The sequence below is a fragment of the Drosophila arizonae genome, chromosome 5 (assembly GCF_054131065.1).
Source record: "Drosophila arizonae isolate 15081-1271.41 chromosome 5, UAZ_ARI_1.0, whole genome shotgun sequence".
NCBI classification, from domain to species: Eukaryota; Metazoa; Arthropoda; class Insecta; order Diptera; family Drosophilidae; genus Drosophila; species Drosophila arizonae.
Window position 1 is genome coordinate 6891352 of NC_142925.1, and position 25671 is coordinate 6917022.

General features: G+C 37.8%; 2 protein-coding genes across 7 annotated transcripts in view; one reads left to right on the top strand and one right to left on the bottom strand.

Moving 5' to 3' along the window:
• The window catches only part of sano (CABIT domain-containing protein serrano), a 144661-nt gene that overhangs the window by 57100 nt on the left and 61890 nt on the right, over window positions 1–25671 (bottom strand). For all 6 annotated transcript variants that reach the window (XR_016270454.1, XM_089471070.1, XM_089471067.1 and 3 more), the window contains one exon: window positions 10724–10773. The gene's annotated coding sequence lies outside the window, so the exon portion shown is untranslated. The remainder of the gene's footprint in view (window positions 1–10723; window positions 10774–25671) is intronic.
• On the top strand, window positions 13176–16098 carry Vha100-3 (Vacuolar H[+] ATPase 100kD subunit 3). The gene has a single exon (XM_018012559.2). It carries the CDS (start codon window positions 13337–13339, stop codon window positions 15947–15949), a length of 2613 nt encoding a protein of 870 aa, XP_017868048.1. The 5' UTR covers window positions 13176–13336; the 3' UTR covers window positions 15950–16098.

A 25671-nucleotide genomic window follows, 5' to 3' on the forward strand; every position in this document is an offset into this window, starting at 1 on the left:
CACAAAAACGCCGTTGTCTCACCCAAAGACCCATAAATAACCCAACTGCCAATGTCACAAATAATGATGACAATGCGCCAAGAGGACTGCACTCTATGCAACTGCAATTGCAACTATCTCCATCTCGCTCTCTCTCTATCTCTCAGTCTATCTCTTTCTATTACCTTGATCATAGCTGCAGCTAGTTCTCATCATTTTTGTGCACGCATAAATCGCAATGGGCAAACAGCTTGTTAGCCACAAACGTTGACAATGGGCCCAAAAAAAAAAGCCAAAAAGAGCTGCAATCTCAGCTGTAGGCATAGGCATAGCCAACCTATATATATATATTTGCATCTTCTTCTTCAACTGCTTTGTAAGTGCGAATGCGAGTGCAATGCTCTCTAAATCATGCTAATGTATAAATATTTGCGCTATGCCAGACAACTTCCTGGTTAAAGGCAAAGTGCGGTCACAAATTAATGTCAAAGTCAAATGAAAATGGCATTTGGCAAAGCCACAGCTAGCTATAGGCTATAGCCATAGCCATAGCCACAACCCCAGTCCGAGTTGGAGCCTAGTCAAAGCTGGAGCCAAAGTCGCGCCATAAATTTTGCGCTGCGAAAAAAAATGACAGAAATGCGTTTATTGACCAAATGTGCAGCAGCTCATCGATTACGAGGCCGAGACGAAGATGGAGACATGGCTTAGTGAGTGAGTGAGTGAGTGAGAGGGCGCGGGTGGGAGGGGGAGTGCAGGCAGCTGACTTGTTCACTAGGTGCTGCAACTGTGGCTGCCTTGACCATTGGCGCATTTGCGCATGCGTCGCTGCTAGCTGTTGCCTTTGGCTATGCCTTTTGGGAAAAGCCGTTGTAGCACACACCACTGCACACACACACACGCACACACACTGGCACGCTCACTCACATACTTGTCGTATACGCAATAATGCTGCCAATGCTTGCTATTTTTTTGCTATTTGTTTCGATGTCTTTTGCATTACAGCGCAGAAATAAATGAAATGATACATCAAATATACATATACATATATATTTCTATATATATATATACCTACATATATCCTTTGCAATTTTTTGTATAAAACATTGCATATGCAGCTTTGCAAAATGTCGCTTCAGAGCGATAACAAAAAATTCGGTTTGGCCAGAGCGCTGAGCCAGTTGGCTATTTAATGGCTAGGCTTTGCTGTATTACTGGTGGTAAATTTTCAAGGGAATTTTTAATAGGCAGACAAGTTGTACAGGGCAGGGCATATAGTTTATATGGTCTTTAGCTATTTTTAGAAAATTTTATAATTAATAATTTATATAAATTTAAAAATATATTATATGAATTATTATAAATATTTCCATTGTTGAATTGAAGAGCTTTGAGTATGGCAATGCGAGATTATTATTTAATTGCGATTACTATAAATTATCACAGATTTTATTTATTGCATATTTTATTTTAAAGACATTTTATATTTTTATAATTTTAAATAAATATTTATAAAGGTTCAAATAATTTATTTATTATTAATTAATTAATTACTATTTATCATTACTTAATTTTTGTTATATAAATATTTATTAATATTTCTTGAAATAAATTTACATACTTTAACTACCATTTAAGAAGTATATGATAACAATATTTCAATATTTTATCGTATAGATCATACATACCTTTAATTATTAAATTTCAGCTAATTAATCAAACCCTTTTCCCAAGCCAATTTGTCAACACTGACAGCAGCTCATGCCGCAGCATGTTCGCTATGAAAATCCTGCCTAGTCGCCTGGCTTAGTTGGTTGTCTGTCTAAGCTCTGCCCGCTTCCCCTGTCTAATGCTGCTGCTGCTGCTCTTTATCTCGCTTTGAGCAGTCTGACTGTCTGACTGCCTGTCTAACTGGCTGCTCTTTAGCGAAGATATATATATGTATATATTCATTTTTTTTTTTTTTGGCTACTCGAGCGCTAAATGTGTGTTACTTCCGAGCGTTGGCAAAAGTCGTGAGCCCCTGTTGCAGCAGTCACAGCCACCACCACTAGCACCACCACCAGCAGCACCGCCACCTTGTCAACGTTGCTGATGTGGCTGGCAGCATGTGACAGGTAACAAGGCAGCCAGCCAAGCCAAGCCAAGCCAGCCAGCCAACCAGACAGCCAGCCAGCCAGCTAGCTGGAGCTCAGCCCGCTGCCGACTCTAATGCATGATTTATAGTAAAATATTTATTTTACTGTTAAGTATATGCAACGCGAAACGGACACGAGTCGCAGTGGCATCTCTGCAAAAAAAATATATATATATTTAAGTATGGGCAGGGGTGGGTGCCACATGCGGACTACAACTGAGACAGGTTGCCGGAGTCTAACTGCTGCTGCTGCTACTCCTGCTGGCTGTGGTTGCTGCTGCTGTGACTGCTACTGCTGCTGCTGCTGCTGCTGCTGTCATTGTGGCTTATTGTTGTTGAAGTCGTCTTATCAGCGTGTATGCAAAAGGCTAACTGTTTATTTTTGGCCAAAAGCAGCTTGTTAGCTAGTTCCAGCCTTGGCCGCTTACGCTAATGTCGCTCATACGACACGTTGTGCGCGAACAGATAACAGAATTCCTCCTCCTTCTTATTTTTAGTGTCAAATGCTGTTCATATAAATCAAATGCTATCAGCTGATGACCCCATTCAAAGCGTATGCCCTAGCTGCAGTTGCTGATTTCCCGCTTCCTCTTCTTCTTCTTCGTTTTTATATATTTATGGCTTTTCAATAAGCGTGTCAAGCATAAATCAAGTTAGCCACAAAACAACAGCAGCAGCAACAGCAGCAGCAGCAGCAGCAGCGGCAGCATCAGCTACACAACTTATCTCAATCTCTGTGCGGCTGTGGGTAGCTCAAAATCTTTCACTCGCGCTGTGAAAATTAAGCCAAGCGCTCTTCACACACAAAATTATGACAAGCTGCCAGCCATCGAGCAGGCAACAAAAATCTCGATAAGCATCGCCCCATTGATTTTGCATGAGTGAACGAAGCGAACGCAGCACGTTTAAAAGCTTTTGCTTTTCGCTTTTTGGCTTAAGCAAAAGTGTCATAAATCTTGCAAGGCGACACAAAAGAACTTGACACAGTGAAATAAATACGCAATACAGGCGCAAGGCACACACCAGCAGAGCAGCTGCTCACAAAAGGCAGCTCAAGCTCTAGCAAAAGGATACTAATGCACGTAATACGTTCCACTTGAATTGATAACAAAGCCGCAGCCGAGGCAGCTCCAACGACAGCGTGCATGTGGGCCAGGGCAGGCCTTGCCCTGCAGGCCCAAGCCATGAACTGCAGCATCATCATCATCATCATCAGCAGCATCATCATCAGCATCATCAGCCCACGCTGTGGCCAAGGCAAATGCTGAAACTACAAAACTGCGCCGCAGGCTCTGCCACAGAGCCTGGGCATAGTGCGTCATAGCCACATAGCCCTAGTCTATTAGCCAAAAAGTCTTTTGTCAAGCGTGAAGTGGCCCTTTTATTGTTGTTGTTACTGTTGTTGTTGTTGTGTGTGTGTGTGTGTGTGTGATAAATTTGTTTTGCTGCTGGCAACGACTTGCGATTTCCTGCAGCAATCAAGAATGCCGAAAAAAACGCAACTAACTTAGCATCAGTTACCACTTCAGCTACAACTGTCAAATTTCAGTTGGCCTAAAATTAGTTGTGAAAAGCCAAGAGCCCAAAACAAGGCGCGTCGTTTGGCCAAATCACAAATTGCAAAGAAGATTAATGACAACTGACAAATTGCGCTCAATGTCGCATTAATTGAGGCAATGAGCGCACATATAAGATGCATGAATTTATACAACAACAACAACAAGAATAACAATGACAAGCCAAATGAATTCTATTAGCTGCGAGAAGGTCGCTTACAACATTTTTGTATTCATCAGCTTCTTTTTTTTTCGTTAATGCTCTTCACTCAAACCAAAAACTGCAAATGCTCATTATGATGTACATTAAAATACAGTAAAACAAAAAATGTTAAAGAATTTCAAGAAAAGTTGCGAAAAAAACAAAAACAGCTTGCAAGAATTATTTTAAGAATATTGTTGCATAATTCTCGTCAAAGTGCTTAAGCTGAGATTACATAATCAAAAAATTTATATACAAATTTAACTCTCATTGGATATATAAAAAACGATGATGCAAGCAGAAAGACGAGATGCGAGATGAAACCACAAAAAAAAAAAGAAGAAAAAATCAATTAATATTAAAAACAATTTGGTAATAAGTGCCAGGAGTATAGATACAAAAAACAAGAGATATGAAAGAAGAAAAAACAAAAATTAAATTAATAATATTAGCTTAAGAAAAAAAATGAGAAATATATAAGAAAATATCTTTTGCTTTTATAGGTCTACGTATTACGTATTTAAAAAAATAATAACAATAATAATAGGTCTAATATTTACTTTTGTTTTAAATTAAGAAAACAATATAAAATATATAAAAAATATTTTTGTTTATATAGATTAAAAATTATTTATGTAAATTAAAACTTTGATGTAGTTTAAGTCTGAAGAAAAAAATGTTTAGAGTAAAAAATTTGTAAGGCAAAAATGTAAATTATAATCCATATGCTATACATAGTTACTAAATTAATATATATAATATATATTTAATATAACACATATAAAAGAATTCGATTATTCATTATATATTGCAAAATATTCATCACAATTTCAATAGTTTATATTCTCTATATATGTATATCAATAGATAGTATATATATGAATATCTGCTCATATCTCTCTCTATATATATGTATGTATATGGATATATGATAGAGTCCTGCTATAACGACGGTCCCTTGAGTATAAGCATATGAGTTAGCTCATGTAAGTTCATCTAGAAACCAGAAATTTCGCCGCTATAACCGCACGGACGCTTTAAGCGGAGCAATTAGCAATTCGAATATCTATAATTATTTTTTGTTTATTTATCAAGATCTTTATCTACATCTATACGTATATACATGGCATCCCCATCAAATTTAATTTTGTTTCAAATTCATTAAGGCCGTACAAATTGCCTGATTAAACGATCATACCCTCTATCACAGCGATTTCCTCTGCAACTCAAACAGCAGCTCATTATACAACATGCTTTACGCTTTAGCCGAAATAAACTGAATTAACATAATGTAAACTCAATAATGAAATTTAAGACCAGCAGCAGCTAGAACTGTGCCGGGGTTAAGGTTGGCTCTGGTGGAGCATAAACTGTGGAGCATGGCAATAGATATGGCAGATCTATAGATAATGTAGTCGGGCGCACCCGCAAATGCTTTAAGTGTGGCGCGTGTTACGGTTCAACGGCAGCCACTCGGCTCATTTGGCATTTGGCTAGCTGCCAACACACACACAAACACACAATCACACACATTTGCACTCGCGGGGCTTTAAAGCACACTCGTTTGCTGTATATTAGCGCATTTATGAGCAAATTACGGGAGCGCCATGTCGGCTTTTGCTTTAAACGAACCACCCGCCAGTTGGCCAGTTGGACAGTTGGACAGTTGGCCAGGCCAACCAGCTTGGCCGCAAAATATGAGCAAACCACCAGCTAATTGCACCACAGCCCACGTAGCCAGCGGGCGCTGCGGTTTACCTGCTTTATTTCTCCACCTCTGCTCTGCTCTATATATATACACATATATATATATAAATATATCTATAGTATTTGTAATATGCAACAAATCAACGCGCAAATTGTAGCATAAAATATTTACATTGCACTCGACTGCGACCGCCCCCAAAAGCCGCTGGCTCTGCCTGGCTGTTGGTTGGCTGATTTTTTTTTTTTTTTTGCCTTCAATTTGGTTTATTGCATTTAATTTGCGCATTGTTTGTGCAGCTTTTAGATAATTGCGAGCATCAATTGCCAGTCAGTCAGGCTGGGCGGATCGCCCACACACGGTGGCAATCAAATTGCCGAGGCGCTGACATAGTGGGCGGTTAGGCAAAAGGTGGGCGGTGCACTGACCCGCGCAAAAAAAAAAAAAAGTAAAAGAAAAAAACCCAAAACCAAATGAAAAGCCACAGAAATTCGCTGGCTTTCATTAAGTTTTCAACGCGATTTGCCTGTATATATAATCAACGTATAACTGTCTTTCTGTCTAGCTGTCCGTCTGCCTGTCTGTCTATCTGTTGTCCGTTTGCCTGTCCATTTGTTTGTTTGCATTTCACGCTTCAGCCTATGGCACCGTATGATTAATCTCCCACACGGCACAGGCGCAACTCCAGCGAAGCACAAATCAGACGGGCAGAACATAGAGAAAGATTCACACACACACACACACACACTCACACTCTTGCACACATTAGAACAAATGATTTCCCACTGTTATTGATGATGTGTTGATTAGGTTCTGAAACACAACACACACATACACGCACACTCACACACACTGGCAACAAATTGCGGCCATGTGAATTTCAAGTCGATTGAGTCCAGTTCGAGGGCTTTGCGTTTCATTATGAATTTCACTTTGAACTCGTGCCGCATACTCGCGCCGGGCGCCCTGCTGCTTTAGTGTATTCTGTTGCACATGTATCAGCAACAATAACAACAACAACAAAATTGGGTCATGTTTGCTCAAAATATGTATTTTGTTGCAAATTTGCAAGAATCATGGAAAACAGCGTGTGTTTAATGAATTGATCACTCAACTAAAAATACATATATAATCACATACATGTATATATATATGTGTGTGTGTGTGTGTGTGATTTGTTTCATATTACAGCCAGCTGTGTCCAATAACCACAAATGCCGCAGTTACGCAAAATGCAATTATCATTTATTAGAAGCGCTCTGCAGCTGTCGCTGGATTGTCAAAAATATGAGCATTATTAATTGGGGTATGCGCCATGCACTGCATACCGCTTAAATCAGCCTGAATGCTATGTGGTCGTAAGTAATGAGAGCAGCACTTGAATATTGTTTGAATTTTAAGCTGTAAGAGCGGAAATGTCGCTCTGCCTGCGAACGCTTGGGCAGATGTTTGATGGCTTATTGAATACTTATTGAATACAGGTATTATATTAAACCCTATAGCGATTGACCGATAAAATATATCAAATATAAATATATAAAATATAACTATTTTTAATATAAATAGATAAAGCAAACAAAAAATATATATGTATATATATATATATTAAAAAAAAAAAAACATTTTTATTAATATTATTATTCTTTTTTTTTATAAAAAAAACCTTTAATTTTTTTTAATAAAAAAGACCACTTTTTTATTTTTTTATAACCAAAACATTTTCATTTTTCTATATAAAATAAAACATTTTTATTATTTTATTAAAAATTTTTTTTTTATTTTTTTTATAAAATATGAGATTTATATAAGATTTTTGCTAGCACGAATTTTTTTATTCGTTATTTCAGATTTTAATTTCGAATATTTATTTGTATAAACTCTTTTAATTCTAAGACTATATCAAAAATTTGACATTTTCATTGGAGATAATTTGCAACAGCTTTAAATACTTTTCAGATTAGTTTACGGCTTTTGCAACTATTACACTTGACCTTAAATAATATTTTAAAAATCTTTCCTCAAAAATCATTATTTGTGGGCGTTCAGCTAGCAGCTATGGAAAAATGAAAGCCTTAAGCTATGGTAAGTAACACACAGAGATGGATAGAGATGAGACTTGTGTGGGCGAAGCAAAAGACGTAAATTTGTTGAAAAGGGCTTCTTTCTTTCTTACTTAACTCGACATTCTCTCACATTTAACAATTTGTTGAAACATTTGATATATTTTATAGCTGCTTAAAAGTACGCAAAAAATCAGATTCTTGTAGCTGTTTTCAGCTTGAAACATCGCCTGACTTTGTTGAAAATTTATCTGCTTTCAGATTTGCAAATCTCATTTGCTTCCTGCTCACAAACTGATGTTCACCTGTCCAATTGAGACGAGTTATGCTACATGACTTCTAATTAGTATCAAAAAACAAATTTGGCATTTAAATACACAACAACAACAATTACAAAAAATTTTTAACTGATTGCAAAAATAAATTGCCCCAACATGTGAAACAAAGCGTAGATAAGTGCAATATTAATTGCAGCTAAATTGTTTCTATAATTAATATAATTAATCAGCTGCTCATTAAGAGAACAAATACTTTAGTAATGTTTAGCCATAAATATTTGCTAAGCATTTCCTATAATTTGCTTAATGGCTCGTTGAATGAATTGTCAACTCAGCATAAATTCGTCTCTCCCCCTTGTCTCTTCTTCTCCCCTCACCTATCATTATTGTTTAATAATTTTTATTTTTGCGTTGCGACGTTTATTAAATCAAAATTTCATGCTAGAATTCCTTTATAAATTATAGCTGCATGGCCAATGGAAATGCAATAGACACGCCCACACATAAGTGGGCAGTCAGGCAGTCAGTCTGTCAGTCAGTCAGTTTGGCTAATGGTCTGACCAATTGTCGCAAATTAGTAAGACCAACCCACACACACGCAACACACACACACACGCACACACACATACAGACAGATGCTGAGGTAAATGGCCCAAGTAGTTGGCAGCAACACCTAAGGCCAATCACATGCACAACCAAAAGCTAACGGTAAACCAGCGCAGTGGTGGGGAGAGAAGCACCACAAAAAAAAAAGAAAACAACAACAACTACAACAACAACTAAAAATACAGCTATAAACTTTACTGCTACAATTGGCAAATTGAAAATTGTGCGCTGGTGGTGCCGGCAGCAGCAGCAGAGCCACAGCAACTGGCTGAGCCACCACAGACAGCGACGCGACCACAGCCATGGCCAGGCCTTGGCATAGCCCAGAGCCAAGTGCGCGCATGATGCGTTCAGACTAGAAGATAAGCGGCTGTGAGGCAACTGCGCTGCTGCCGCCTGCTGCCGCCGCTGCTGCTGATGATGACGACGACGTAGACGTAGTAGACGTGGCCATTGCTGTTGCTGTTGCTGTTGCTGCGGCTGTTGCAGACGAAGATGCATTTGCTCAGACGCAACAAGTCGCAACATAGACGTTTCAATTTCAAAAACCATTTGGCCCAGCTAGACATTTTAATGAAGCGCCTGCCAGCGCTCTAAAGCTCGAGACGCATAACGGGCCACAGCCACAGCGGGCCAAGACCAGGCCAACTCGGGCTAGACGTCCACGCATAGCAAAAACAACAACAACAGCAACGACAACCACAACTAGCAGCAGCAGCTATAGCAGCAGCAGCTCGTCACAGTCAGAGGCTTGATAAGGTCGCAGTCAGTCAGCGGCATGCAAAACGAATGACTTAAGCAACGAACTTGCTTTGGCTGCAGCCAGCACAGAAATTACAACAACAACAACAACAGTAAGAACAACAACAAGAGCTAAAGGTGTCCATTTCAATGCCAGTCGTGAACGCACAGTTAGTTCTTAAGTGCTTAGAGCTATGTGTTAGATGTATGCGGTGTGTGCATGTGTGTGTGTGAATCATGTGTTGAAAGCATATATAGGCTGATGTTTGTTATATACATAGCTATTTACACACTTTAATTAAAGCACACGCTCAATAAGTGCCACAATTTGTGTGTGCATATATAGATAATTAGAACTACGAGGGTTGTTTGATATATTTGTGAGTTTTAAGTGCGCTGCAAATAAAATTGGAGTGAGCTTTTGTGATGTTGAAGACGAAAGGGATAAGAGAGATATACTAGATAGGAATGATCTATATTTAAAGATTTATAAACCATATCTCTTGACCATAGGGAATACATCTAAATCTTAAAAGAAATTTTTACTGTAATTTAATCGACTTTAATTGATTTCAAGGCGATAAAGTGATCGATAAATATATCGAAACAAACTTGTTTAGTTTCAGTTTACAAAATATTTTGGGAGCTCTTTGAGTATACAAAATCAGAATAAATTAACTTTAATCGATTTGAATCAAAAGTATTTGATAGAGTTATCAGAACTTACAGCTTGAGAGCTATAGAAGCAGCTAGATCTTAAATTTGTGCCAATCTCAAAAGAGATGAACAAGACTGGAACGACTTAGGCACACTTCTTAATCGCGCATATATAGAATATATATAGAGCTTATAGATAAGACCACGCCTACTGCTGCTTGTAATAAGCTAACTGTCAGCTACAAAAGGCTAATCGAATTGCTTTAATAATACTAATTTTATATACTATTAATATTTTTTAGATATATTATCAATTTGCTTTAGACCACCCTCGCACCCACCCACGCACACACTCACAACTTTTCAGTTTTCTTTAGCTATTTTCTGTTGTCACTTTCAAACTTTCGCTTTGGCGTTTCGCTTCTCGTTTCTAGAGAAGCGGCGCACGCCCACACGAAAAATTTTTCACGGGTTCTGCTTCGCGTGCTACACACAACTTGACCCTATTCAGATAGCCTATATATACGTGTATATGTACGTGTATATATATTGTAATTAAAGTGAACTTGATTGCCATCATGAAGGCATGGGCCGTTGCTGTTTAGGCGTTAATTTTGGGTTCTACATTTGCCTTTTGGCAAATTATATGTTTCAATCTAAGTGCACTTTCTCCTGCCTTGGACGAAAAGTGAGTTGCGTTTATAGCCATTGTTGTTACTCTTTCTATAGTTATTGTTGTTGTTGTTGTTGTTGTGGGCGTACACTTAATTGCTATTTAATGCCAAAATCGATTGCGGCTTACCTTATGCTTGACGTCTGCTTGTTTGGCTATTGAACTTCAATCACATCACACTGCAAAGACAGAGAGAGAGAGAGAGAGAGAGGGAGAAAAAATACGAAATTAGTTTATGAAAACACTTGAAATTTAACAATATTTAAGACATGTTTTTTTTTTTATATATAATAATCTTAAAATAATTATTAAGGTCAACATTTTTCAAGCCTGTTTTTTCTTTTAATTTCAGAGATTCTCAGCCAAACTCTGTCTCGCTTTAGCCGCACGCCTTTTGCTGCTGCAGTTCTGTTAGTTTCTTTTATTCATTTCTGCGGCGCACTTCATTTAATGATTTCAATGCAATTTGCTAAATGTTGGCCCCAAAAAAGTGAAAACATTCGCCCACTTTTGCTTTCCTTTAACTTTCAATTTGGTGACTTAATTTCTTTGGCAACAACAACAACAAAAGTGCTGCAATAAAAGCTAATGAAATCGAACGCAAGCAACAACGACTTTATTGTTAAAGCCAGTGTCCAGCTAAATGACTTGTGATACAACAACAACAGCAACAAATTTAGAGATCGCCAACAAGCTTTGCCCAAGAAATTATCAAGTGCAGCGAGCTTTGGCACTTTTACTTTCATTGTTTGTAGCCGATTCGGCCATTGTTGCCATTGGGCTGATTGTGGCCATCGATGTTGTTGTTGTTGCCATTGTTGTTGTTGTTGTTGCTAACTAACAATTTATGGGTCCAAGCAGCGTTCGCTGTTAGCAGCCGTAGCAAACAACAATTTTCAACAAAGTACTAAACTTTTGGGCCATTTTCCTTTTAGCAGCAGCTAATGAGTAAAACGCTTTTGGCACCAAATCAACAACAACAATGGGAACAACAAAGGCAACAACAACAACATCGTCTCAAAATTACAAAACGATTTGTCTAAAACGCTTTAACTTCGATTTGTCTGGGAAAATGTAGCTGCATCTATTTTTGTGGCATGTGATGAGAAAATAGCACCTAAAATCAACAGCAACAGCAACAACAACAATGACAACAACAACAACAAGAATTGCTGCTGCCACTTGGTGTGTTATATAAGCAGCTTAAGCATACGCCACACTGCCAGCTGCAAGCAAAGCAAATGCAGCAGCTTAATTAAATGCAAATTAGAATGATATAGAGCTGAACTAAGCGATACCCTCGACTAATTAGCATTTATTATAAGACTTAATTCAATCCCTACGAAAGGGCAAAGGAGTGAAGGCAGGCAGCAGGCGAGCAAATTGACAATTACTCTATGGAGAAGGGAAGAATCTAGAGAGAGAGAGAGACGATGAGATGATGCAGGAGGATATGAAGCAGCCTTGTAAAGCTCTTGAAAATCACATGGAAGGGAGTTATTTATCAAAAGGAGAGTAATGTACTTAAAGAGAAGAGTCTTAAGATAGAGAACATGAAATGGGCGGAAATGGAGAGAGTGTGAAATAGCAAATGAGAGATAAAGTAACAGAGAAGGGTAAAGAAGAAGAGGGAGATAGAGAAGCTATGCAATAATAGGCGAGAAAGAGAGATAAATAAGGAGAGCGCGAGAGAGTGTGAGAGAGAGAGAGAAAAAAGGAGAAACAAAGTGACAGTCATGGGTAAAGAAGAAGAGAGATAGAGAGTTAAGAGACAGGGAGAGAGAAAGAATGTGTGTGTGAGAGACAGAGAGCCAGTTAAAGCTAAGATTGATAGAGAAAAATATATAAACATATATTCAGCGGCAGTTAAATAAGAGAGAATGAGAAAAGTATAGGGGGATATTAGCCTTACGCTAGTTTCCCATTCTTTCTCACACTAAATCTCTGTATTTCTATCATTCTGCTATAGCAATGATTTAGAGAGAGGGTCAGACAGAGATGTACAGCACGAAGAGGAGAAACTTATACATACATTAGTTATAAAATATTCATATTCAATATTTGCAGAGCTTACAAACAATTCAAGAAAATTTCTCTCCATTTTCTATACACACATATGCAAATTCCAGTCAAGAATTATAAATTCTAATCAATTGATTTGAAATAGCTATTCCCGTACATGACTTTATATATATGTATATGTATGTATGTACATTCATATATGTATGCTTGAACGCAATTCGCCAAGCAAATACAGTGAAAAGTTCAACTCAAAGTTTCCCAGCGAGGGAACAAAGCGATTGCAGACTGTTGTTGCTCAGTGTTGCGTTGCAATGTGGGCGTAACTGCAACTGTGACTGTAACGAGCAACGAGATGGCAGACGGAGGAGGGTAGAGACAGAGAGGCATAGACAGAGGCAGAGTGCAGCATGTAAAACGTTAAATTATCGCAGTTAATCTTATGCACAGGCCGTTGTTTTTGTTTCGGACTTGAGTTAGCTACTCGTATTAAGTGCAGCCACAGCAAACATGCCAAGACAACTAACAGCAACAGCAACAACAACAGCAACAACTAGTTTGGCTAACATATCAATTAGCAGGCCTAGCCTGGCTTGGCCTAGGTCAGTTACACAAAAAAAAAAAAAAAAAACAAATACAAAAACCTCAATACATGTTTATACAATATATATAAATATATATACATATATGTGAAATTTTTCCATCCAACACTCTTCGTTCAGCATGGGCTTCTTTTGCAGCGAGGAGATGGACCTGTGCATGCTGCTGCTGCACGTGGAGAATGCCTTCGATTGCCTAATGGAGCTGGGACACTATGGCGGCATGCAGTTCAATAATGTCTTCGATGAGGATCACATCTTGAACGGCCTGTATACGAAGGGCGTGGTGCTGTGCAGCGATCTGTTGCGCATTGTCGACTATCTGGAGGCCCAGCTGAAGCATGCGGATATCAAGGAGGTATATTATGCGGACGTGGATACAAAGCATCGACCACGTGAATCCAATATATTGCAATACGATCGAAAGCTGCGCCGTGTGTACGAGGAGGCGACATCGGTGATCGAGCATGTGACAACGCTCGAGAGGCGTTACAACTATATGATTGAGAAAAGTTTTGCGCTGAGCAATGCCAATGAATTCCTGGAGGTAAAACGGAACAGTAAAGCCGAGCTGGTCTACACGGAGAGCTCAATCATTCATCTGCTAAGGGATCAGTCGGAGGGCGAAGGGCATAGCTCGCAATTGAATTATATTCTGGGCAGCATTCATGTCGAAAAGTTTCGAGCCTTTGAGCTGCTCATCTATCGTTTCTATGGACGCAATGTGCTCGTCCGGCACACGGAGTCGCCAACGACGAGCACGAGCTCGACGGGCCAGGAGAGAGAAATGCCGCCCAAATATGTGGTGCTCCTGATGACGACAGCGGCTGCGTTTCGGCATAAATTACTGAAAATCTGTCAGGCATTTCATGTGGTGATCTTTGAGTGTCCGGAGAGCCCAACCCAGCGAATGCTTATGATCGAACAATTGGCCAAGGATATTAACGACCTGGAGCTGGTGCTGGGCGAGACGCGCAAAGCCCACAAACGTTTGCTAACGATCATTGCCAACGATCTGTATATAATGCGCATTAACTTGCGCAAAAGCCTGCGAGTTTATGATCTACTAAATCGTCTGCATCCGATCGGCTCACTGGAGAATAAAAAACATCTGCAAGTCGAATGCTTTACGCCCAAAATGTTAATCGACGATGTGCGGCGGGTCCTTAACAACGGCATCCATGCGACGGGCGACGAAGAAAAGTACACGGCGCCACTGCTGATCAAACGTTCACGCCCACTGCGCCATATGCCGCCCACATATTTTCAGCTGAATAAGTTTACGCAGGGCTTTCAGAATCTGATCGATGCGTATGGCATTGCCGACTATAGAGAGTTGAATCCGGCTCCCTATACGATTATAACGTTTCCATTTCTATTCGCGATCATGTTCGGTGACATGGGCCATGGCATTCTGTTGACGTTGTTTGCCTGCCTCATGATCTTTGAGGAGAAACGCATCGAGCAAGTGAATCGGACGACAGTTAGCGAGAATGAGATTAGGAATATCTTATATGGCGGACGCTATATCATTTTATTAATGGGCATATTCTCCATATACATTGGCTTCATCTACAACGATATCATGTCAAAGCCCTTGAACCTCTTTGGCTCCAGCTGGAGCTGTGTATACAATGAGACAACTGTACTGGGCCTGACCTCACAGTTGACATTGGATAGCAATGATCCCAAATTCTATACAGGCGATCCCTATCCCATTGGCGTCGATCCGATCTGGAAAATTAGTGGCGAGGATGCCATCACAACATTCAATTCACTCAAAATGAAGCTGGCCATCATATTGGGCGTTTCGCAAATGATGTTCGGCCTCACATTGTCGGCGGTCAATTGTATCCATTTGAATCGCAAGGCTGATCTATTTCTAGTCGTCATTCCACTCTTCATCTTTATGATCTGTTTGTTCTGTTACCTGGTCTTTCTCATCTTCTTCAAGTGGCTAATGTATGGGGGCTTGAAGCAGCCCCCATACAATTCAGCGTGTGCCCCATCTGTGCTGATCACCTTCATCGACATGATGCTGATGAAGAGCACTGAGCTGGAGGTGAAGACCTGCCTCCAGGGCATGTTTGTAAATGAACGCATATTGGAATATGCTCTCGTTTTTGTAGCCTTCGCGATGGTGCCGGTGCTATTGGCCGGCAAGCCGATCTATTTGACCTGTCGCCAGAGACAGTTGATGAAGCATCGCAGGAAGAGCCAAGATACGGAAGAGCTGCATCGCAGCAGTAGGAATACCATCAAGGAAATGCGCTCCTCATTGCGCTACACCATCGACTTCGAAGAGTCCGATCGTCGTTCAGTGCCAAAGCTAAATACGCTCGACGATGCCCTTGAGTTCGATATGTCCGAAATTTGGATACACTCGGGCATCCATACGATTGAGAGTGTTCTGGGCTCTGTTTCGCATACGGCCTCGTATTTGCGCTTGTGGGCCTTGTCCCTGGCGCACTGTCAATTGTCCGATGTCCTTTGGAATATGGTGCTCGAGAAGGGCCTGAAGAATAAGCTACCCATCTATGCTGGCGTTCCCATACTAACTGCAGCCTTCTTCATTTGGAGCATATTAACTGTTGCAATCTTGGTCATGATGGAGGGTCTCTCAGCATTTTTGCATACTTTGCGCTTGCATTGGGTGGAGTTTCAATCAAAGTTTTTCAATGGTGCCGGTGAACCATTTCACACCTTCTACTTTCCACCCTCCACTATACGGAGTTAGATGAAGTTTTTAGTGGAAATTTATGTGTAACAGATATGTTTTTGTATGGGTGTATTTTTTTTTTTTTTTTTAAATTATTTAAATTGATCAATGAATGCTTCGAGTATTTGTGGTATTTATAATAATAATAAATAATATTATTTAAATAATGATTAATAATAATTCAATAATAAAATATAAAATATGAAATATAAAATATAAAATATAATATATAAAACGTAAAATATAAAATAAATATTATAAAATATGAAATATAAAATATAAAATAAAAATTATAAAATATGAAATATGAAATATAAAAATAAAATATAAAATATAAAAAATAAAATATAAAATTTAATTTTAAATTTATACATTATTGTATTCTTATTACTAAAACCTTGTCAAAATATATATAAGTAAACCGAACAAATATAAGTAATTCCGCATCAAGCTATTGTTAATATCTAGCTCTGTTATTTATTTGCCAAATCCTTTGCCAATTGCTGGTCCAAAAGAAACTCAATTAAAGGCCGTCAAGACTATGGCTAAAAATAGTACTAGATTTTTAGCACTGCCTGATACTCCTGGCAAATGCTCATAATTAACAGCAACCAGCAGCAGTAACTAACAGCGGCAGCAGCAACTAGCAACAGCTGCTGCCGTTTCAGCCCACGCAAATGACCAGCATCTCTTTGCATTTGTGGACATTCCAATGCAATTAGCATTGGCAGCCAGGCGGGCAGCCCAGCCAGGCAGAGAGTTAGCAATGGCTAAGGCCATAAACCAAAGTAAACTTTAAACAATTTTCATTTATTTGGTTTATGCCACTCGCAACAGCACAGCGGCCATTGCCAGCTGCATGTAGCATGTAGCACGTTGCACGTTGCACATTGCACGTTGCTGGGTGCCAATGCGGGCGCAAAAGTCGTCGACCCTTTTCAAGCAGCCAGCAGCAGCAGTTGTTGTTGTTGCTGTTGTTGTTGTTAATGTGGCTGCTGCTGCTGCTGCTGCTGCTGCTGCTGTTCTTGTCGTAGTTGTTCAGCTTGTTTTCCTATACTCTATACGCCACAGCTGAGTATTTGCTGGCGTGACTGCTGCTGTTGTTGTTGTTGTTGCTGTTGCTGTTGCCGCTCTGTTTGCGCTGCAGCCGCCATTAACACCCACGCCAAAAAAGAAAACAACAACAACACTATTGTTGTTGCAAGTCTTTGGCATAAATTATGAACAGCAACCGATGACGCATGCAGGCCTAAGTAGACTTGTTGCATGCATAAATAACTTTCGTTAGCCAAGCACATGAACCTATTAGATCAACGCTAAACAAAAGACACAACAAACAACGGAGCGTTAAGAGAGTAGAGCGAAAAGAGGAGAGGCAGCGGCGGAGGCAGCGGCAGCGGCAGAGGCAGAGCTGAAGCTGAAGCTTGAGCTGAAATGCATTTTCATGATCAGAGCAGGTTTCCAGCTACGCAATGGCTGTGGCCAAACAGGCTTTTGGCTTTGGCTTTGGCTTTTTTAGACATAGCACGCGCCATTGTTTAGCTTTTTTCTCTCTCCCTCTCTCCCTCTCTCTCATTTTTTGTTTTTGTTTAGCAGTACGCAGAAGTTCGTTGCCTAAGTCTTTTGTTTATATTTGGTAAGTTGTGTTCTAATGCGCAACGCTTCATGACCATTTCGGTGCATGTGTGTGCGTGTATGCGTGTGTTTGTGTGTGTGTGTGCGTCCACAATGGGCAGCTGCTTAGCGCATTTATGGCCAGCAATTGCCAAGTCCCTCGGGTGTGCAAGCCATGCAGCAAAAGCAAGGTCAACGTCGTTGTTGCTATTGTTGTTGTTGCTGTTGCTGCTGCTGCTGCTGCTGCTGCTGCTGCTGCAGTTGTTCCTCTTGTTGCTCTGCTCTGTTATAGTTGGCAACATTGTCAGTCGCATGGGGAAAATCAATTTCAAACTAAAAATGTCGCATTGCTGTTTGCTAGCTTCCACACACACGCACACACACACATACATCACGTCACGTTCCGCGCTGGGTCATCAAAGCCTTAAAGGGCGCTGAGCGACGACTGTTGCTACTGGTGCAGCTTCTATGTTGCTGTTGTCATTGTTGCCAGGCTCTTTTTGTTTTTTTGTCTCTCTGTTTGCCTTGCTATTGTCTGGTCTGGTCTGCTTTTGGGCTTTACATGCCGGGAAGGTGTTAAATTCAACTCAGGCATAGCCACTCGAAAAAGCTTCAATGCCTCAATGTCAATGCACGCTAAAGAATTTCTGCCACAGCAGAAGGACATTTCAGCTACGTGGTCTGCCACGCTATCTATCTCTTGCCCCCCTCTACCTCCCTCTCTCTCACTCTCTCTCTGTCTATAGAGCTGCCCCAGGCACACTCAAGTGCTTACCTCACTTCAAAAAGGCAAAAACTTTTTTCTGTTAGCTGCCTCTCATTCAAATGGCCCAGTCAAGTGTGCGAGAGCAACGACTACCTGATGGAAACATCAACAACAACAGCAACGAAAATAAAATATAATAAAAACAAATGAACACCGGAACAACAACAATAACAAACAGGCATAACTGTAAACAACGCATTATTAACCAAATTAATTAACTTGCCACACAGTTTGTGCTTTTTTCTTCGAGACTGAGACGACTGCCAAAGAAATTGCCACAAATTGTGCATTGTTGCTGTTGTTGTTGTTGTAGCTCTTATTGCTGTTGCTGGTATTTGCTCGGCCTTTTGTTAGCTAATGTTAATTAAATTTAACAGCCTCACGCCGCTTTGCACTTAGCAGATTCTTAACGCAACGGATGCCAAGAATTGGCCGCAATTCATGAGTCCAAAAGCGCTGAGAATTTTTGGGTGGCTGACGACTTTCACTGTCTACAAAATGCTTTAATTAAAATTGCGAAAAAAAAAACAGCAGCAGCAGCAGAAAAACCAAAATTAATTTTAACTATGTCGGAATTTGTTTTGTTTTTTTTTGTTTTTTTTTTTTTTTTTTTTTTTTTTTTTTGGCAATTTAACCGGTTCGCGTTTTGTTTTTTAGGAGCAGTGGGAGCGACAGACTTAGCCACAACCCGAAAAGTGAAATTTTGTTTTCAAGCATTTAGCAGCTTATTAGCAGACAGGGCAGCCAGAATTAAATAAGAAACCAATTCCCATATATAAATATAAAGTTAGCATACAAAAGAGAAATGCCCCAAAAACCTATTTGATGGATGCAAATTAAGAAAAAACGAAGAAAAAACTAAACAAATGAACTGGGAATATCTGCAAAAATAAATCAAGTGAAAGAAATAAAACGAGCGTAGATTTAGCTTCAAATAAATGAGCACACTTAGCAGCACATTAACATTCCATAAGCTTATCAATTAAAGGTAATCTAGTTAAGGCTGGACCGAAGATTAATGCAGTCGGATCAAACGCTTTTTTGTTTTTGTTTTTGGTGATAGAGACGGCTGTTGGATAAATAGAACAGGTACAATCTATAGGCATTAGGATTTATGTAACTTTAACCTAATATAAAATGTTTATGTTTATCTAGATAAGCAAGAAGCTAGAGGCACAGTGATTCATGAGGAAAAAATATTAAAAGAAATTAATTTGAGTATATATTTGTATATATATGATATATAGTTTCGGCTAAGATTTCCAATAGCCCAAAATATGTCAGAAGATAATCTTTACAGATTTCTAAGAAATTAGAATTGAAGCGAAAGCACATAAAAAAAAACATCTTTAGGAATTCTGCAATTGATAATATTACTATTTAAACATTTATTAAAATAAATGAAATGTATTAAAATAAAATAAATAAAATTATGAAATATTAAATTATCAAATATAAATTATATAATAATATTATATTTTTATGAATGAACCGTATTGAATATGTTTTCAAGCAAAAGAGTTTGCTCTAAATAAATGCAGCATGATTCACATGTAATTATCATGAACACAAAAGACACAAAAAAAAAAAAAAAAAAAAATTATAATACAAATGCTCAATTCATATTGTTAAAAATCAATCATTGAATACAAAATATTTCGGATATATAAATAAATCAAACATTAATCTAAATTATGTGCGGTATTCATTTTAATTTCACATGAATTTCGTTTGGCGGCAAGTTCGTTACTTCAGTCTTTTGTTTTGCCAGCGCATGCATAATGAGAATGCGAACGACACCAGACACACACATACACATATGTAAGCGTGCGTATGTGTGTGTGTATATATGAATAACAAACTGTAAAATGCGAACGAATGTCGATATGTATATATATGTCAATTACAGCACGATTTTTGGCAAATTTGCTTGACGCTGACACATTTTGAAAACTTGGCAGCCGCAAATTGTGGGTCAGCTGCGATACCGATTTATGTCGTCGGCGACAATAAATTTGTCAGCTTTATTTACTTTTCGGTTTGCCCGAGCACCGTTAAGTAAACGCAATGCATGATTTGTGCTTTATAATGAGGGCGCGCGCAAAGACGCAAAGACGCTGAGCAGGATGACAGCAACAACAACAGCTGTGATGATGATGACGATGATGAAGACATCGACTGAGACGCGTTGTATATTTTCAGTTTTCAGTTGCGCGATTTACAATTTATTTTGGCAATATTTAACTTAAATCTGCATTCAATCGGCGTGTGGAGGCATACAAAGTGCGTTAGCCATGAAATTTTATGTTGAATTGCAGATAAAGCGAACGAATTACAAGTTAAATAAGTGAAGTAAGGCTCAGAAACCAGTTGCTAACTGTAGTAATAATGTAGTAATAATGTAGGTATATCTGTATCTGTATCTGTATCTGTATCTGTATCTGTATCTGTATCTGTATCTGTATCTCTATCTATATCTATATCTATATCTATATCTATATCTATATATATATATCTATATCTATATCTATATCTATATCTATATCTATATCTATATCTATATCTATATCTATATCTATATCTATATCTATATCTATATCTATATCTATATCTATATCTATATCTATATCTATATCTATATCTATATCTATATCTATATCTATATCTATATCTATATCTATATCTATATCTATATCTATATCTATATCTATATCTATATCTACATTGACATATCTTTTGCCATGCCTACATCTGTGTACATTATCTACTTATATCTATGCATATTTAGCTATTCATCTATAAACATACCTACATCTATTCGAAACTACATATATCTCCATAGCATCATTGCTCTGCTTACAAGTGCTGCCCGCGTGTGTGTATTTGCTTACCTGTGTGTGCGCTCGCTCCAGTTGCCTGTTGGAATCAAAACATCACGAAATCTCGTTAAAAACCACAGCGCAAAAGCAAATACGAAATACAAATGTGTACCGTTAGCTTTGTTTTAACTGCGGGCAGAGCCAAAAACACAAAACAGAAAACCAAAAAAACCAAAAAACCTCAGTAAAACACTAAAAAAAGGCAATAGACAAACAAAAGCAACAAACGACGGCATTGACCAGCCAAGTGGGCAGCAATTGTTGTTGTTGTTGTTGTTGTGCTTCTAGACCCGGTCAATTGAAGCGCTTTCAGTCAGCTATTCATAATTTGCCACAATTAATTTGAGTGAGTGTGAGCGAGTGTGTGTGTGGGGGGTGAACTGATTCAGGCACTTGACAAACTGCAGCGCAGGTGGATGGACAACGATTGCAACAACAACAACAACAACAATAGTAACAGCAACAGCAGCAGCAACAATAAACGGCAGCATTTTGACCTTCGCCTGACAGCCTAACGAAATGCAGCTCAAGTGCTAAAAAAAACTTAAACTTCACAGCCAAACACTTGAACACGAAGTTCGTTGGCTGTCTGCCATTTGAATGACGTGCCACAGCAGCAGCAAAAGCAGCAGCAGCAGCAGCAGCAGTAACAATAGCGTGCAATTACAGCACCAACAACAACAACAACACCAACAATTGGTGTCAAATGCTACCGTAACACGCCACAAAGCAAAACTGCTGCCAGAATTTATTGGCGCTACTTGAGAAATTAGCTAAAAAGCTGAATTAAATTAGATGAAGTGGGAGGAGGCGGCGGGCGTATGCGACTGAGTAATGCTCGTTTGCTGTCTAGAAATATGTAACTAAATATATTTTAGCATTTTAGAGAGCCTAATTATAGTTACTTAACAAATTCAATCTATATATCAATTTAGCAATAATTATATTTTTGTAACTATCACACTATCAAACTAACAAACCGAATAGACGGTTGATAGATTAATATATTACTATATTGATATATTAATAAATTAAGAGAATGAATATTTGTAAATTTGATAAATTTGTATATAATAATTAATCTATTTATAAATATTAATTTTTCAATATTCATTCTTATAATACATAGAACAAGCAATTAACCTAGCGATATATTTTGAGCTTTAACATTTGGTCCAGAAATTTCATATATAATATGTTTTATGGATATAATACTTTGTTAAATATTAATTATTTTTTTTTTTTTTTTTGTTTTTTTTGTTTTTTTTTTTTTATATATGTTCATATCTGAGTGCTTTTAGTAAAAACGCTTTATTATAAATCCTAAAAATTTATTAAGTGATTATTATGTTTTATATAATATATATATATTATTATAATTATTTTTATTAATATTTTTATTAGTAAATTTCTGAATGCTTAATATAAAAATCATATCATTTAACTAAGCCCAAGTTTTCATGTCTTAATCAACAACATGTCTCAATCAACAGTCAAACAGCCATCTCCCACATTCTTCATGAGCCAATATACCCGCTCTCTGCATCACAGCCCGAACGAGTATAACGTCAAGAAAAAAGAGCTACATAAATAATTATGAAGGCAACTAATTTCACTTTACAGCATTAGAGTGAAATGTCGCCGCAGACAGCGCAATTTGCAACCGTTTGCTGCCGGGAAAAAAACCAAAAAAAAAAAAAAAAACAAAAAAACAAAAAAATAAAATGTGAAAAGGAAAAAAATTAAAAAGAAAGATAAAACTGTTGTTGGTAGAAACATTCAACGAATCCGCAGCCGCCCACGCAGCAGCACCATAAATAAGCCAACATCAGCATCAGCATCAACATCAGCGAATCGCTTAGCGGCAGCAGCAGCAGCAGCAGTTGGTAATAAATTTAAGGCGCGTGGGCCATGGCCCGAACAGCCCGTCGTGCGACAAATGTCAGCGGCAAATGAGGACACGCCCCGAAACAGAGGAAATATAAAACCGAAATTAAAGTGCGTCATCAAGCAGGAAGAGCTAGAAGACACTACGCAGCAAAACTATAGAGTTTAGGCCGCAATTTCAATAGGCCGCTCGTTTATGACTAACTCAAAATGAGAAAAAAAAAATACTTATTAAAGAAAGCCATTAAAGAAAAGTGAGCGCATTTACATTCATATTTTATAAACTGCTTATGATCACACAACTAGGCCTCATTAACACATGTGACAACCACACACACACACACACACACACACACATGCAGAGCTGCCACCATTAAGCTAAGGCGTTAGCACTTGGCTCTGGCTTTGGCTTTGGCTGCTGCTTGCCAATGAATTGACACATTTGGCACAGGCTCAAGCGAAATTTTGTGGCACTTATGCAGACACTCGTATATTTCTATCTATCTATCTACATATATTTTTAGTCATAGCTATACATCGTAGCTGACAGCAAATTGCAGATGTGACCAAAATTGCGGTCTGCACAACTAAGTGCTGTACTTTAGATGTAGTACAGCAAACACACACACACACACACACACACATGTTTATGCATATATGTACATATATCAGTGGTTATACATAGCTCTATGTCAACTGCAAGTCACAATAACCAGCGGCATAAATCTATTGTGAACTGGCACATGAAGCCAAGCAGCTTGTGTGTCTCCACTATAAATGCGGAAGTTCTATATTATAGCCATGTTTATATTTGGGAATTGAAATATGTTCATGGGTGTGTGTGTGTGTGTGCTTGGCAATTTACAGCTGCTTGGAGATATAGAATTTCTGGCGCTGAAATATGAATAAGTAAACAAGTAAGTCTTAAGATACAGACACACATACATATCCACGTACATATATGTATATGTAATGTCAAGTGCACACAAATGAGTTTAACATAAAGGGCAAATAATTGCAATTGCTACAATTTCACTGGAATGCTAACTTCAATCAATTTTCTATAAATGTTTGCCATGGTGTATCTAAAGAAAATTAACATATTTGCTTGTATCATATAATGCATGTTAATTTCATAATTTTCTGTAAATATATTTTCCGAGGGCTACAATAGCCTAGACTAATTACAGCAAATTAAGCACGTTAGCTTATGCTTCTATAAATTTGTTGATTCGAGTTTTAATTAATATAAGTTTATTATTGATTAAGTCAAGGCTATGAAAAAGGTAAGAGAAAGTAAGGTAAAATCGATTAGAGATAGATGAAAATATACCTCTGTCTCTCTAATGTATTATACTATAATATTTACTCTACATTCCCATGTTTAGTCAGTAAACTGTATAAAATAGCTTAAGTCAATCTATGCTTCATAGCTGCAAAGTTATACAAGAAACAACCTGAAAGAGCGGAGACGTACAGACCAACATTCTAGATGAGTTCAGTTTATACTTTTGTTCAACAATAATATTATATATATATACTTTAAATTGTTTGCCCTGCCTGTTACATACATTTTCACAATGGCATTATATTAACTGCATTGCCATTTTCAATGAGAGTCTATTATTGCTTCAATCAATTGAAGCTTTAGGACTGCTAAGCTTAACAATAAAAGCTATGAAATCTGCTGTTAGTTCTATTTTTATGCTTCTGAAAGACTTGGTAATCCCTCTAAGAAAGCAAACTGACAAGAGCTTACAAAACATGTTTATTGATTTGGCTAAGAATTTATATTAGCTGCCTTAAAGCTTGTGACGAAACTCAGGGCTGCCATATTTACCGATAGGTCTAAAATTTATGTTTATATAAAGTTAAGTTTAGTTGTAAGAAACAGAAAATCAGTTTTTATGCCTTCTACTTAAAAACCCGTCATATACGTAAGTAAAACTTCCAAGGGAAAAATTTTGCAAAATGAAAAATAAATTGAAATTGGAAAAAGAAAATATAAATGTATAAAGTTCTACATTTATTTTAAACATTATGATATATATGAATAGATGCATCTCTATTTGAAAAATTCTGATAAACGTATTTCTAATTCAATTTCTGATCAATTAAATTTTAAATATTCTGATAAACGTATTTCCTATTTCTATTTCTGATAAATATTAATATAAATATAATATGAAAAATATAAATAGACCTATTTCTGATAAATATGAATAGACCCATTTTGATTTGAAATACTCTGATAGACCTATTTCCTATTTAAATTTCTGGTAAATATGAATATAAATTTAATATAATAAATATAAATGGATCTATTTCCATTTCCAATAAATATGAATAGATCCATTTAAATATAAATAAATCTATTTCTAATATGAATAGACCCATTGCTATTTTAAATATTCTGATAAATATGAATGGAACTATTTCTATTCCACTATATAGCTTAAATTTGATCTCTAGTCAAAATTAAGCACCATTAGAAAAATGCAACAATAGCTCGACTCAGTTAGACTTCATAAAAGCTGAATGTAGCCTCAGCTCAACTTGCAGTTCGCTTATTTATGGCACAGCTTCTGTTTTTC